The sequence below is a fragment of the Paralichthys olivaceus genome, chromosome 7, assembly GCF_024713975.1.
Source record: "Paralichthys olivaceus isolate ysfri-2021 chromosome 7, ASM2471397v2, whole genome shotgun sequence".
Classification (NCBI taxonomy): Eukaryota; Metazoa; Chordata; class Actinopteri; order Pleuronectiformes; family Paralichthyidae; genus Paralichthys; species Paralichthys olivaceus.
In genome coordinates this window covers 9,875,519-9,892,889 of record NC_091099.1, presented here as the reverse complement: position 1 = coordinate 9,892,889, position 17,371 = coordinate 9,875,519, and the positions used below count along the sequence as shown (strand labels likewise).

The window sequence follows — 17,371 nt, the reverse complement described above, 5'->3', positions numbered from 1 at the left end:
AGATTTTACCTGATATAAGATGCATCTTCAATAGTATTGGTGTCAAAGTCTTAAAAGTCTTTATCCTGTGTAAACACTGGGGTCCACCCAATAATAACATTAGTAATTAACTCAATATCATTATCATTAACATGTCAATACAATAAACTGTGGGTGGTCTCTTCAAGCAAATAGTGCAGGATTCTGGACCTCAGAAAGGTGAGTGTACAGGGGCTGAAGTCTTGGTGAGGCCTCATAGACTTTATGTAAACATGCATTGTAACCTGAGTGCTGTGAGGTCTCTCTCCAGTAAAACTACGAAGGATACAAACTTGGCAAATGGGCTTCGAACTGTTGCTGACACTCTGTAGTATTTTAAGTTTTACTAGTGCCAGTGGGATTTAATAAATACTCCTTGGAGTGTAAATACACTGTGAGACGGTCTAACTTTTTTATAATGATTCAAACATTAATCAATGATTAAGCAATGTCAGTTTGTTAAATGAGCATGAGGTGTGACCTCCCCGCAGAGGCTCATAAAATATCAGGTATTAATAATTTGTATCTCTCCTGTGAAATAATTAATAATCCTCCTCATTTACATGATTCACTCTAGATTTTATTTAGCGATAGCTTCCCCTGAGATACTAAACATAAGAAATCAAAAGACCCAGCTCTTATTTTCTCGTGCAGCAGACATAACATCATCATCATTAATGAAAGAGTGGAGGAAAAAAAACAATTACAAATAACTGACAGGATTGAAACATATTTGCCATCTTTATTCATAAATATCACTACTGTATGAATATAAAACAATCTTAAATTACTGCTTTTTTTAAACAAATACTCTGACACTATCGTTGGAAGCTCCTCAGGAGAAAACCCACTGGTGATCAGTTTAAGGTATTGCATAAAGCCTTGGCAGCATGTTAATTACTATGCGTTATTGGAGTCGTGTTGATGAACCTTAAACAGAGAAGCATAGCGGAACATCTGATACATACTTGTTTCCTCAGGAATACGAAACATAGCCAACTATACATACGTAAACAATGACAAACAGGAGTGATCCACCCACTTCAATTTGAAGTACAATTTTGTCAACAACAGTCGTTCATTACAAAAAAAAATACTGGTTACAAGTAAAAAAATACATCAGACGAAAAAAAGAATCTATCAAAACTTCAATCCAAGGTTCTCCAGCCTTTCTGTTAAGAGTTAAAATGACTACCTAATATTCTGCAATGACACTTTTCTGAAATATCAAAATCTCCATTGGTGGGTGAGTCACAAAAATAAGCAATGTACTCTGGTGTTCAGCAATCGTAGGCACTCCTGTGTTAGATGGGTGAGGTAGCTAGATAGTAAGAACTGAACACCGGCTGAGATTAAACGATGCACCTCAAGAGAGAGCACAAAACTGAGAAGGTCAGAGTAAAGGTGGATATTGCAGCCGAGGTGAACAATATTCCAGTGATCAATGAGTCCCTCTCCTTGTTTTTAGTCACAGTTTAGAAATTAAAATTAAGAAACTGAGCGCTATACACAATGAAACACATGTATACTAAATTAGATTACTTTTCACCTCACTCTCTCACTCTCGGTCATCTGCCACAGTCCCAGATTTAACACTTTAAGGCACGGGAGCTGCGTTATCCTCTCCAGACCCCTCTTGGTGATCTTGGTACAACCGTACAGATCAATTCCTGTCAGCTGGGTCAGGTGGTCAGCTATCAACTCCAACCCTTTGTCTGTGATTCTCACACACTGTCCAATGTTGAGAGTTTTGAGTTCGTGCATCTGGCGCACCATCCTGTTGATGCCATCATCACTGATGTGGCAGGAGCAAAGAGAGAGGGACTTGAGCTGGTACAAGCCCTGGGCGATGTATGCCAGGCTCTGGTCCCCGATCTTATCACAGAAAGAGACATCGAGTCCAGACAGCCGGAGGGAGCCCATGGCCAGATGCATTATCCCTGTGTCGCTGATGTTATCGCAGGAGCGGAGGTTCAGGCTGCACAGGTGGGTCATGTGTGACAGGTGGATCATCCCAGCGTCTGATATTCCTCCACAGAAGCTGAGGTTGAGCACTTTGAGTTTGTTCAGGCCCTTTGAGACGTGTTTGAGGGACAGGTCGGTCAGCTTCTGGCAGTCCTGCAAGGTTAACTTCTCCAGAGACAGGCAGCCCTCTGCGGCACTGCGGGTCATGCCGGACAGGTGACCGATGCCCACATCAGACACATGCCTGCAGCTGCGCAGATTAAGACTCTTGAGCCTGTGCAAACCCCAAGCAATGAGCAACAGGCCAGTGTTCGTGATGTTGCTGCACCCCCCGAGTTCAAGCACCTCCAGGTTTTTGAGGTACTGGGCAATCCGGCCCAGACTGGAGTCTGTGATCTGTTTACAGAGGCTGAGGTTCAACACCCGCAGTGATGGGATGTCCTGCACAAAGGCATGTCCGAGTCCGTTGTCTGTGAGGTTGAAGCAGCCACACAGGTTAAGGCTTTCGATGTGCGGCATCCCCTGAATCACGTAGCTCAGGCTTCTCCTCAGGCTGAGGATCTGGACCTTCTTGATCCCCCTGGTCTGCAGGCTGGGGAACAGAGACGGGTTCGCTCGCCGCAGATGGAGCTTGGCTTCCACCCCCCTCCACACCGACTTGTGGTAGGACGCGTCTCTCCAGGCCGCGCACACTTGGGCTACTCTCCCTTTGTCTTTAACGTCCAGATAACTGAAAATAATGGCCAGGATCTCTGGGAAAAGGCACGAGATATGTGTCTCCATTTCAAACATGGGTGCAGGCTGACTGCTTCCAGCAACAGATGTGGCCCTTGGGCGACAATACAGCCGTGGTTAGCTCGCCGAAACTCTGCGGTGGAAGTTGCTGGCTGGCCGGCTCGGCGATGTTAGCTACCGCCAGCTAGCTAGTATGCTAACAGCCACTTAGCTTTAGGTACAACGCAAGAAAAATCCACCCATCTCCGAAGAGCGAGCCTCACTGTCAAACCTAAAATAATTATAGTGCAAACTGTCTCCTGACGGCGCAGATCCGAGGTGGACGACGCGGATCCCAAGTCCGACCAGGCAGCGTATTTACCTAGCGAGCGAGGCTAATATTATTAGCTTAGCATTAGCATTAGCTGTCTAAACTTGTGAGCGTCAAAGACGAACAACCTCCGGGTGCGAAGCTGCTCAAAATAACTTGTTCTTCACTCCACCTCCTCGCGGAGCGGATCCAGAGACGTTTCGGCTGGGATGAACTTCCAGAGACGGAGCTGGTGTCTTGTACAAAGGCGGCTCCCAGGCTCCTTCAGGTCCTGAAGCATTTCCAGCAGCGGCGGAGCATCCCGGTCTCCCACTAATGAGAAGCCGACTGTGGGCGCTCAAAGCCGGCTCACCCTCTGACCAGCGGCTCCTGCTGGAGGTAAGTGGAACAGATGGATGGATGCTCCCATAGAACCTCCACCCACAACAGTTATGTAATTATCTGTGTTGAGAACATTCATATAAAATATGACTTGATTCAAATATGTGACGACCACATAGATATGATGTTAAAACATAATTGCTTCTGATATTATATAGTTAGATTCCATAAATTACCCGCAGGGATCAATGAAGTATCTATCTATCTATCTATCTATCTATCTATCTATCTATCTATCTACCTATCTATCATTTATCTATCTATCTATCTATCTATCTATCTATCTATCTATCTACCTATCTATCATTTATCTATCTATCTATCTATCTATCTATCTATCTATCTATCTATCTATCTACCTATCTATCATTTATCTATCTATCTATCTATCTATCTATCTATCTACCTATCTATCATTTATCTATCTATCTATCTATTTATCTATCTATCTATCATTTAACTATCTATTTATCTATCTATCTATCTATCTATCTATCTATCATTTAACTATCTATCTATCTATCTATCTATCTATCTATCTATCTATCTATCATTTATCTCTCTATCTATCTATCTATCTATCTATCTATCTATCATTTATCTATCTATCTATCTACCTATCTATCATTTATCTATCTATCTATCTATTTATCTATCTATCTATCATTTAACTATCTATCTATCTATCTATCATTTAACTATCTATCTATCTATCTATCTATCTATCTATCATTTATCTCTCTATCTATCTATCTATCATTTATCTATCTATCTATCTATCTATCTATCTATCTATCTATCTATCTATCTATCTATCTATCATTTATCTATCTATCTATCATTTATCTATCTATCTATCTATTTATCTGTCTATCTATCATTTATCTATCTATCTATTTATCATTTATCTATCTATCTATCTATTTATCATTTATCTATCTATCTATCTATCTATCTTTCTATTTATCATTTATCTATCTATCATTTATCAATGATATGTCCCTAACTTCTTAAGGCCCAGTTTCTTTTCAGGTGTGGTGCAGGGCTTGTCTATGGATTCCCAGATCTCTGAGCCACCCGATGGTGGATGTTGCAATAAAATCCCTGCAACCAACCTCCACTGGGCAAACTATTGCTCTCCAGCCACGTTGTTCTGCCTCCAATGCCATCTCCTGTTAGATGATGCTGCGCGATGCAAAAGATCAGCAACATAAATATTTCAGTGTATTAACGTCTCCAGAGAAAACGGTCTTGTCTGTGTTTTTTCCCTGAGGAGAAGATATAGAGCAGGAGTCATGTAATTATATTTTCACAGACTACAGACAACCAGTGAGGCTGCCTCCTCCTCCTCCACCTCCTCATCCATCCTGATCAGATGGAAACAGTCTCTATGAATGAAAATACTACACTCCACTCACACATGCATCAACCCAGAGAGAGAGAGAGAGAGAGAGATGGCTTTATTTAGAGGAGTGCTGTGTAAACTCTCTCCCTCATGTGTACTACTTGGTGTAAATGTCTTTGACCTGGCAGGAGGCCCAGAGTGGCTGCAGCAAGGCGTTCACTGACCCGGTCACCTACGGCCGCTCTGAAGACTCACTCCGAGTGCTTTACTGTGACAGGAGAGGCACAGGAGTGGCTCTGGGTCATGGATGCTCACAAAGCACCAGACTGGGTGCACATTAACAGCAATAAGAAATCTACACTCAATAAGAGCAACACAACTGTGCACAATAAAATGCATTAGACATTTTCTGTGTCTACTAATTCTGTTGTGAATAAATGAAGGATCAGACCAATCTGCAGAAAAATTCATCAGGTTTAATTTGCAGTTATTTAAAATTACATATAATGTGATAACCTTCGAAGTAATAACTGTTAAATCTGATTTAGGAACAGAAATTCCATGCAGCCATTAATTAAAATTAATAATTATCACATACAGTATCTAAAATGACGTTGTGTCAGGCTTAATTTGCTGAAGTAAATGAGCCCTACTCCGAACATTTACAACTTCTGTCACAGTGTCGTACTGCAGAGCAGAGGAGGTGGTGTGTACAAGATAATCATAGTAGAATACCACAATAGTGCAGTCTGTTGTGTTTTTAAAAATCTCCCACTGTCAGCATGACCATGAGTCTCAAGACAAAATCCAGACGAGTGGAGAAAATGATTTGAGTCTTGATGCACACTCTGCTCCCAATAGTCACTGCCTGCTCTGAGAGAACTGATATGAACCCACCACTTCTATGAAGAGCCGATTGAGTGCTCAGATTTAAAAACATCCCAAAAATGTTAATATCAATATCCTGTGCAGACGACACATCAGTCAAACCTGTGTGGGTGGTCTGGGCCTCAGAACTCTCCTAAATGGTCTCTATGGACATGCTGTGATTTAGAGATCTGTGTTAATGGGGTGGTTGTACAGCATGGTTTCCAAACTACAGACCTGTGGGATATTTCATGAGGCTTTAAATATTTATAATTAATTCTGCTTTGAACTATTTGTTTTACATTTTCCCATTTTTTCTTTTATATTTGAGATAAAAAGTGAAGGTGAAACATTTAACATGCTGACATTTTGTGTGTCAGTATCATTGCTCAGTTAATCTGCCTCAACTCAAAGAAGATGAATCAGATTCTGGGCTCCGCTCTTTTCTCTGTGGAATTAAATAACTGGTCATTTGTGTCTGTCTCTTTTATCTCTGTTCAGCTCTTTGATCTCAGGCCCACATCTGGCCAGCAGAGGGCAGTGCTGATCTTACAAAACAATGCATACAATCAAAAAGAGCTCCACACACATCATTTCCATTTCACACACCTCTGCATAGAACACAAAATGTCAAACATAAAGTTTTAAGAAATATATTTGTAAGTCTTTGCTTTGCTAAGGGAAGAGGCTCAGTCGACCGAATCTGAGAGGTTTGATGAAGGGTCATCAGACAGAGACAAGAGAAGGTTTGGTGGTGATGGTGGAGCAAGAGGAGGAGGAGAGGAAAACTAAAGACAGAGGGAGGGAAAGTGAGGGATGGTGATTCCCCTCTCGGCCTCCCCTGTGGCTGGACTTGTCTCTGCTAATGACCCTGTCTGCTGGCTCACACAGACAGATGGTGAATTAACTCCAATTAGCCCACTCTCACCAGATCTTCTCTGACAGCTCCACACACACACACACACACACACACACACACACACACACACACACACACACACAAACATGGGACTACACAATAAATAATTTGGAAACTCCAGCCATTCAAATGTATTTATCATAGATTTTGTCTGTTTCATCACTTTTTCCCAACTTACTTGTGATCAGAGTGATTTTATTATTATTATATTTAGTATAAACTTTAATATAATATGAAATAATTAAAAATGTAAGTATAATTCTAAAGTGGAATGTTTGAATGCAGATATTTATTAGAAAAAACTGCAGAATAATAGAAACTGTTGAGTCATGAGATCAACATATGCACCGTTTCTCAGGCTTTTTCAGACAGACATGCACACACACACACACACACACACACACACACACACACACACACACACACACACACATATACACACACACACACACACACACACACACACCCTTGCACAGTCACTACTGTGTGACTGTGACCTCCTGTCACTGTGTTCGGAGTTAGTGAGTTGTGACCAGTCATCACTCATACAGTGCACAGTGTGTGAGTGACTGAACTCACATGACATGTCAAACAGAGCGTGGTGTGTGTTGTGTTGTGTCTCCACAGAGCTGTGTGTCAGTGTGACTCAAATGCATTTTTAAAAATGTATCACGCTGAGGAGAATATGTCTCTTACAGGACGCCACTCTGTCACTGTGTGTGTGTGTGTGTGTGTGTGTGTGTGTGTGTGTGTTTTTAACAGGTGTCGTCCCCGCTGCTAAAAGAGCTCCATCTGGGGGTGTGCTTGAGCAGCGACCTCTGCCCTCATCTGTAAAAATGGGGTCGGCAGTTGCTGCACGCAGGGCCAAAGGTCAGGAACTAGGCTACTACGTGACAATCACATTATCGAACACAGAGGGAAAATAAACACTCGCACTGCAGCATCATGGCTGTCCACGAGCCTTTAGTCTGTGAGGTGTGCACATACATGGCGTGTGTGTGTCAGCGCAGGTTTGTGAGGTAAACCTGTGTGTGTGCGAGCGGGCGTAATCCCTTTAAAGCTCTTTAGCTGTTCTGATCCATACTTCAGAGCATGGGGGCAGTATGGACAGCAGCTGTCTGTGAAGGATGTGTGACCCTGGCAGCACAGAGGACACGGGGAGAGTCTTAACACCACCTGACCTCTGACCTCAGCTCAAAGAACGACGCACACACTGTTTACTGTAGAGTGTGGATTCAATTAGACTCCATCACTGTGTGCAATCCCTCCAACTGTCTCCTGCGTGTGTGTGTGTGTGTGTGTGTGCAGTCCTCCTGTCGGCATGACACTGAAGTGAAGAGACAAAGTGAGTGAGAGGGAGCTACAGAGAGAGAAGGAGAGATGGAAGGAGATAGCTGGGAAGAGACAATCGTGACAAATGAGGAATGATGAGCGAGATGTGGGCTGAGATGTAGAGGCGTTGACATGCAAGTGTATGAGTGACTGCACTAAAAGGAGAGAGGGAAGATGGAGGATGGAGGGATAGAGGAGGGATGAGTTGAGGTGATATGCAGAGGAGTGAAAGAAGAGAGACTGTGATCAGTCAGATCCAGAGCTGTAAGATGATTCAGTTCTTTTTCTTTACAGCCTATGTCTCACTTTTATAGATTTGTCCTTTCTGCTGGAGATGACTGCATCGATAATATTGTGCTTAACAAAGTAACGGCTGAGATCCAGAGGCACAGAGACGCCGCAACTACTCAGACCAGTAGACGAAAGAAAAGAGCAGATAGGTCAGACTGTAAAGAAAGAAGCAGGTGAATGGAAGAAGAAGTGCTGAAGACTCTAATAACAACAAGCTGAGCTCGGTATCTGAGGAAGAAAACGAGGTGGAGATATCTAGGCAGGAAATGACAGAGAACAACAGAGTTGAATGTGGCACCAATAATATAAAGAAGGAGAATAATAGGATTCTCCAGAGGTGAGGAGGAAAATCATTTCCATTTACTGTGATACAACACAGAAGAGAAGGAAAGGACAGAAAAAAATAAACGATTAAAGTTTTTCTCATTCGCTTTGGCTCAAATTCTTAAATGAGGATTGATTATTTTTCAGAACAACATGTTTGTTGTTCATAACAGACCAGAAGCTCTCAATCATTTTCTCATTTGTTTTGTTCCATGTGTGCAAAAGTAGTTTCTAGAATAGAGTCTCTAGCCCTCACATGTCAAACGATCCATTCGGTTATCAAAATGTGTCAGACATACATGGACAGTATATTCCATTAATATCTGTGCAGGGGTGGATCCAGGGTCGGGGCCAAGAAAGATGGTTTCTGAAAACAAGTCAGAAAAAGTAACCTCTGAACTGGGATCAGTGTTTCTCCTTGTGCTCTGTGCAGCTTATTGATATACAAACAGAGCAGCAGAAAAATGGGCGCACACACACACACACAAACACAAACACACAGACACACTCAGTCATCATGCCTTCTCTTCTCTCCTCCCTCTGTGTGTTGCGTAGCTTATGAACTCGCAGTTACAACACAGAGCCTTGTTTTTATTCTGCATAAATTGATGCGTTCTTGTATTTTTTTTTAAACCCCCCCATGAATCTCTGCTCCACTTGTGTGTATTTTACCAGCACTGCACTGTTGCTGCTGTAGTGCTCTGCCTCCCCTTCCTCACCTCCTCTCCTCCTCCCCTCCCCTCCTCTCTTCATTTGCTTCCCTCTGGGGCTGATGTGATTTAGGGCCATGCTTGAAGAATGAAGACCGGGCTAATATCTGCCCGTTATTGATGCGAGCCGTAACTCTCACCTCCACAGGCAGACGGAGAGAGAGAGCTGCTCTGGAAGGAAGAGAGGAAACAGTGGAGAGATAATACCAGCAGATTGATGGCTTTCTCTGTGTTGTTTCAGACTTCAGACTGTGCACGTTTTTCATGGAGTCCTGTTAAACTAGAATGGCCCAACAGTCCCCCTTATGAAACCACATTTAAATTCCCTAGATCTGGATTTTTATTTGGATCTGCACCAAATTACACACCCTCATAAATATCAGTCCCCTAAACATGCCCGGTTCTTTTCATCAAGATCCATAAATTATTCCCTAAGAAAATAATGACGATGCTAAAAAACTCTCCTATCTTGCAATGTTGGCAAAAGCGATAAAAATTCCTGGATCTGACCCCAGATCAGGATCCACACCAAAATTGAATGGGTTCTTAATTGAGCCGTCTCCCATCTTTCCAACAAGTTTAGTTGTTGAGTGTTTTTTCTGTAATGCTGCTGACAAACAAACAAATGGACAGGGGTGAAGACAGCGTCCATGTTATAATAATATAGAGATTTTACTTCTCCATACTGTTTCCTCTTTTCCTCTCCTCCACCTCCTCCTTCCTTCCATCCTTCCCTGTACCCCCCCCCCCTCGGCTCCTTCCATCTGTACATTATGTAGATGTCAATAATTTAGCGCAGGATTCAAGAACTCGGCGCTTAACAACAGGTTACGGTCTTTGCTATAAAAGCCATAAAATATGCATTTGTGAATAAAATATGATTCTGTCTCTTTCAAAGCAGCTGAAACCTGTCAAGATTGCTATTTGCTTTCTGACAATATCGCAGTGAAGTGACAGTTCAAAAGCTGGGGGTTTGTCTTTATCTTGGCAGGTTTTCAATCTTTGCTCTATTTCTGCACACCGCGCCGCATTATTTTGTATCCATTGTTTTGTAGCTCGTCTTTCATCTCCAGGGCTTTGTTGTTCTCTCACTCTCTTGCCGTCTCTCGCGCTCTCTCCCCCTCTTACGTCGTGACTTCTTTCTTTTTCTGTTTTTTTTCTCCCTGCTCTTTTTTTACAGTTTCCTCTGGTATTGTACAGTAACAGTAGAGGCACATAAACAGCTCACACATTCCTCTCTAACTGCCCCTGAAAACCTCCAATCACCGGCCTTATAAAACCACCTAAATACGCTGGGACTTCCTTCTGCTGCTTCCTATTTTCTCCTGGCGTCCTTTCTCCCTCTGCTGTTCACCTTACCACCACCACCACCCCCACTAGCCTCCACCGCCTTACCCCCCACACACCCACCCCGCACCCCCACAGGCCAGGAGATGGTTTCTTTGTTCCTGACATCTGTTTTGTTGGGTGATTAATTGAGATGAGCATGTGGGGTGAAGGCCTGTAGAGGGGGAGATCAGACCCCCCAGGTAATGTGCATGTGTGTGTGTGCGGACTATGTGTGTGTGTGTGTGTGTGTGTGTGTTTGTGTGTGTGTGTGTGTGTGTGTGTGTGTGTGTGTGTGTGTTGGCAGCTTCAATAATCCTTGATCTGGTTAGTTAGCTCAAAACTGCCTGGTTCTCCCTGCAGAGTCATGCACGAGGAAGCATTTGAATATCTGTTATCTTAATAAGATGTTGATAAAAACAGCTTTGCCTGGACAGAAAATCTCCCCTCTGTTCTTTCATGTGTTTTAATTCAGCAGCGTGAGATGTTAAGTGACAGCAGACTGACAAGTGACGACATCAGCTGCACACACACCCGTATCCCAGATATCCCGGAGGGCAAAACACTGATTTGCAGGTAACTACTTGTACGCATCACTCCAACACATCTGTCACAAAGAGGCACAAATATCTGTATCAACACTGAGGATGGGCATATCTTTGTTCAGACAAAAGAAATTAAAAACAAAATATGGAAAGAAACACAATAGTAAGATAATAGTGTAATTCAACAATAGAGTTATAATCTTACACATGGTATGAGTATAATTATAAATGACCAATGCAATAATCCAATTTTTCATTTTTCCAAGGTTCTGTGGGAATTCTATGATCATATTAAAATAAAAACGCAAAAACAATTTTTTACATTTAATTATGTAAAAGTCGACGTGAAGTAGGAAATATTCAAATGTTAATTAAATTTGAAAATTAGAATGCCCAACCATTCTGACATGATTTGTTATTTGCTCGAGCAATAGTCCAGTCACAATCTGAATTCAAAAATTCAATTTTCCAACAGTTTGAAAATAAAGCTAGGATTTGACATTTCATTTTCAAAGACATAACCTGCTATATACTAAAAATATCAAAATGCGTGTGATTAAAACAGTGCCTGCAGTCTATTGAATTTACATGTCATTACTTTTTTTGATGTCAAAATGAAAGCCCGGCTCATCATGTCATTCATTATCAGTGGGTAGATTTCCCATTATAATATCATAAGCAATACAACTACACCTGCTTCCACCAACATACTACCAGTGTCACCAGAATGCAATACCTGATCAGCATCTACAACTACGCCTTACCTCTTATACTGCCTCTACAATTATTTTACCATTTCAATATTTTTATGTGGTCCAAGAACACCCATATAAATATGTAAAAATACAAATGCAAATTGCCTATTGCCTTTTAGTTTCTATTCAATCAATAAGTTAACACATATTGAAAATTATACTGATGTTGTGGAATCAGATTTTCAATATTCAAGTTTAAATGATCATTTTAATCTGGTTCCATATCGGCTTCAATAAAAAAAGAAACAAGACAATGAAAATCAAACAGAATAAAAAAAAACACAGTTTGGCACAAATAACATGTTTCGTTATTAAAAGTGATCAGTGCATCACTTGACTGATCAGATAATGTGTTTATTTCTTTTTTGTTTAAAATATAATATTAATCATTGCAGCCAAAATGTTTATTTAAAGCAGTAATATTTTTCTAGAGCGTGTTCAAGCTTAATCTCATACTATATGTGACAACTTACCTCACCATGAAACCTTTGATTGTTCTTCATTAGTAATGCAACACTTGGCCCTCTATTTATTTCTTTAAGTTATGAATCATAATTTTACATTCACATGACTAAAGTGTCTGTTAAGAGTCATACACTAAAGATGAGTACTGTAAATACTGGCTGTTTTGCAGTTTTAATGGTGTAATTTAGATCAAATTAATTAAATAAAAATCATCCACAACAGACTGACTGTCTGTATTTTAAGGAGTGATTTATGATGCAGGTTTAGAGGTCACAGAGCCAGAGGTCAGAGGTCAGAGGTCAACTCGGTGGTCCGGGAAATGTGCTGAGAAAAGTTCACAACTTTCCTGGGGACAAAGATAGATAGATATATAAATAGATATATAGATAGATAGAAGAGTGAATGTCCCAGCAGGCTAATTTCCCACTCAGTATGTGTGTCGCTGTGCTCTGCTCGTACTTGCAAACACAGATGGACAGGCGAGTGAGAAAGAGAGGGAGAAAGAGAGAGAGAGAGAGAATGAGAGAGAGAACGAGAGAGCGTGTTTGAAGGTGGAGAAGTACAGTGAAGCCCTGTGGCTCAGGACCATTAACAGTTGTGAGTTATGCTGCTCTACATGCTGTGGTGGGACAGCGTCAGCCTAGTGTGTGTGTGCTGATTCAGGGCTTCAGCAGGCCACACTGTCAAAATACATGTCTATGAGAGCATGCATGAATGGCGTGTTTGGGATAGCTTCGTGGTGAGACAGGCACCAGACAGCCGGAGTCCAGAGTTTAGCTTGGGGGCTGAAATTAGTTTTTTTTTGGTGGTGGTGGTGATGTGTGGTTGTGTGTGTGTGTGTGTGTGTGTGTGTGTGTGTGTGTGTGTGTGTCTCTGTGTGTGTCTCTGTGTGTGTGTTCATTCTCTTCAATTTCCTCCTCATCCTCGTTTGCCTGCACACACATGAAGACTCATATATGCCAGCACACACCACACAGACAAAGACACACAGACCAAACCTTACAGGCTAAATCTCCCAAAACCTCAATGCGCTTCCAGTTGAGGGTGTTATTAGTGAACGTCTGAGGCTGTGTCCCAAGTCTGGAGGAGAGGAGACAGTCCTGTGACTGTGCTGCTTTCTGCATCATTTCTAAGTGTTTCTATCACAGACTAATGCTGGTGGTGATGCGGCTTCTTGGGGTTTCAAGTCCCGGCAATTTAAACTTATTTTTCTTGAGGTCACAGTGAACCCATCAGTGTCCAATTAAATCCCCGATGGTGTGGAAGACACCCAGGAGCTGATGAAGAGAGAGGAGCGGAGGGATGATGAGAAGGATCGGTTGTAAGAAGCGTGCTCTGGTTTTTCACGTACAATATGTGACAATTAACTTTGATCCACGCTGTGCAAACCCCTCCACCCTCCCCGCCCCCCTACCATCCATCCCTTTATCTATCTCCCCCCACCACTTTATCCTCCGGTCTCCCCATTCTTGATTTGCCGCCTTTTAATCTTTTTTCACTCCCTCTATGTGATGACGCCCGTCTTTCCTGAGTGTCTTCTGGAATGACAAATATATTTACTGTTACACACACACACACACACACACACACACACAGACACCCGTGCTATGTGAGTACATACAGAGTGACTGGGTAATGAGGCTCACTCACTCAGGGTCAGTGACCCCTGAGATGGGGAGGGAGGGAGGGAGGCTAAGGGAGATGAGAAAACAAGAGGGGAAGGAAAAGTGGGAATAACAAAAAGATGGAACAGGGATTTCTCTCACTTTTCTCCTCCATTTCTCCCCCTTTTTTCATCACATCGTGTTCCGTGTCAGCAGTTGGAGTGCTGCACTAACGCAGGAGGAGAGAAGTGGGAAGTAGCAGAGAGAGAAAATGTTTAAGTGCTGATGGCAGCCCCTGGTTGCTGCTGGGACCCGGGTGTCAGCTCTTATTCTGCCACAGCATGCCTCTGACAGAGAAATGATAGAGAGAGGGAGCCGGGGAAAAGAGGAGGGGGGGGGGGGGGCTGCTTCTTCTTCTTCTTCTTCTTCCCGTGTCTTGTCTGTTGGAGAACAGATCAAGAGCTCCAATAAGGAGAAGGGAGGTGCAGTGGGACGGGTGTAAGGCCGTTATTATACTGACCACATCTCTGAACTGTCTCCCTCCTCTTCTTCACATCATTCCTCTCTTCTCCCCCCTCCCTCCTTCCGTCAATGTCTGGTGATAGATTGAGTTATACTGCTCCCTCGGTGACAGGCATTCCCTCACGTTTCCACGGCAATGAGGTCAGAGGTGGACGCTCGTTATTGGCTGTTGTCTGTAATCATCGCACATCGTGCTGCGTGTTTGTTTGGAACCTCCTCCCTCTCTTCTCCCGACCTCCCTGACCCCTGCCCCGTGCAGTAGAGTGCGACCCCCGGGGGCCAAAGGGGTCCCGACTGTCTCGACCCGGAGGTCAGGGGTGTTTACAGAGTGTGTTGACGGGTGTGTTTGTGTCTGTGTGCGTTTGCGTCACAGAAAAGTAAACAAATGAGAGTTTGATCAGATTCCAATTGCAAGAAACTGACAAGAAATAACTAAATATTGTCTCCCAAGACACACACACACACACACACACACACACACACGCACGCACGCACACACACACTTTCCCAATGTCACTACTTCCCTCTCCTACTCACCACCCACACAACCACTTCTCCATCCTCTTTGCTGTTTCCTTAGTATTCTTTATCTCCTCTCCCCAGTCTGCCCTCACTGTCAGTTTGTGGTTGGCTGATGTTTCACAACTGTTCTCACAGCTGTTGATCAGAAAATGTGTGTGTGTGTGTGTGTGTGTGTGTGCGGGTGATAGTTTGCACCCTGGCTTGCATTCCTAATGTGCATCCCTGTACGTGTCTACCGGTGTGTGTTTGAGACCGTATAGGTGTCTATAACATCCGTTCGTGTGTGTGTGTGTTTGTGTGCTGTATACAGTGTGTCCTACAGCAGTCTCTCTTCATTGATTCAGTGGTGACAGACGGGGTTATAGATAGCTCCTTGAGACCCCCGCGATCAATCTTATCACCAAACAAACTCCCTCCTCACAACTCACAGCGGAGAGAGGTAAAGAAAAAAAGAGAGAGATGCATTGAAGACAAGGGAGATAAATATTGAAGGCGAGGAGGAAAACAAAAAGGAGAGGAAATGGGAAGAGAGAGGTGAAATAACCGAGACAGCAACAAATACGCCATTAATTTTGAATAACACGCCTGTGTCCATTTACATTCTCGTACTCGTCTGCATGTGCAACGAAGCAGACGCTGTGAGGCTGCGTGCACCATATGTGTGTGAGAGAGAGAGAGAGAGAGAGAGAGAGAGAGGAAGTGACAGAGAGAAATGAAGGCTACTGTGTGGAGATGGAGACAGTGATAGAGCAGCCATGTTCCTGCAGGCTGCCACGGACACACACACTGAAACCACAAGCGTCAAAAAGACGCCCAAAACGACACCGTTGACATTATACCACCTCAGAGCTGGAACACCACATAACCACCTCAAATAATTGCTTCTAATGGCAGATCATTTCCCTGTGATGCAGCTTGGTTAGATGATGTTCGTGCGTGTGTGTGTGTGTGTGTGTGGGCAGTGGTTATAGCTCAAAGAATTGGGTCTCACTGACAGAAGATGGGATGTTAGCTCGCCAAGAGTGGACAGTAATTGATGGAAAGCTCGGCTAATGCGATGTGTCAGACATATGAGGCCTGTCTAATCAATAGGAGCATGTGACCGGTTTGGGGGCTCTGTGTGTATGTGTGTGTGTGTGTGTGTGTGTGTGTGGATGATACAGTTATGCTGGTCACATCACAGTATGCACCAGCATGTCTGCGATCCAAAGCTGAAGACTTTTTTTTCAGGACTGGAGGCTGAAAAAGAGGAAAATAAAAGGAGATCTGAATGAGGCAGATGCTTAAGGGCAGGTTTTAACCCCACCCACTCACCCATCCACCACACAGACACACACACACACACATTTGCACACACACACACACACACACACACACACACATTTGCACACACACACACTTTCCTCTCCCTTCCTCTCTCTCCCATGATGAATCAGCTGTCACTCAGGCACCAGTCCAATCTACTGATAATGAGAACTGCATCAACACCCTCTCGCCTCTCTTTCTCCCTCCTTCACTCTCTCAATCTCTTTCTTCTCTTTCCCTCCCTCCCTCTCTCTGTCTGTCTCTCTCTCTCTCTCTTTCTCACGCACACACACATGTTGTCATACATCACTTTTGGGGACATTCCATTAAAGCTGCGACCTGAAGTTTTCCAGAGGGGCTGCATGTAAGAGTCTGTGTATGCAAAATGGCAGACTTAGCCCAAGTGAGAATGTTGTTGATGATGTCTCCAAGATGTGATGGCTGTGAAACTGAAAGAATACTATTATCTCAGGAGGAAGATGTCATCATGGAAGAACGATGAGATTTACAGCTTTTAGCAATACGACTTGAGGCTGGTGCGATGTGCTGTAAACAAAAACATGTGACGGAACTGCAAACTTCATGTCCTGCCTCTTAATGCTCTACCCAGACATCACTCACCTCACATTCCAGAGATTTTCCGGTTGTTGTGAATGGATCGGACCTAAACAATCTCCCGCTGCGTTCCTTACATGTCCGGAAATGCCTGGACCCAATTTTCCAGATATTTTAAAGACCCAGACCCTAAAAAATGACCCCTCCTTAGTTGACCCTCACCAAAATCATAACCTGAGGATTAATCAAACCCCTGACCATAACCGAGGACACAAGGCTGTCCTCAATTAAATGGACTTTAGTCTGAAATTTGTCCCATAAGTTACTCAATGACAGAATCACACACACACACACACACACACAGAGGCTCTCTCTCTTTCTTCATGTATCACACAGACACGTGTGTGTGCGTCACACTCACACAAACTCATTCATCTCTCCCTCTCTCATCCGTCTTATGATTCTCCTCCCCTCTTTTTTTCCCTTCCTCTCACCCCCCCTCTTTTCTCTCCCTGCTTCCCTGCCTCTTCCTCCTCCTCTCTCCTCCTCCTCCTGTGTGCACGCTGAGCTGAGCA

General features: G+C 43.3%; 1 protein-coding gene across 1 annotated transcript; it reads right to left on the bottom strand.

The window, feature by feature from the left end:
* Positions 1–732: 732 nt before the first annotated feature.
* Positions 733–3,411, bottom strand: LOC109624625 (F-box/LRR-repeat protein 14-like). Its single transcript, XM_020079442.2, has one exon. The coding sequence runs from the start codon at positions 2,773–2,775 to the stop codon at positions 1,564–1,566; it is 1,212 nt and encodes a 403-aa protein (XP_019935001.1). The 5' UTR covers positions 2,776–3,411; the 3' UTR covers positions 733–1,563.
* Positions 3,412–17,371: the final 13,960 nt, after the last annotated feature.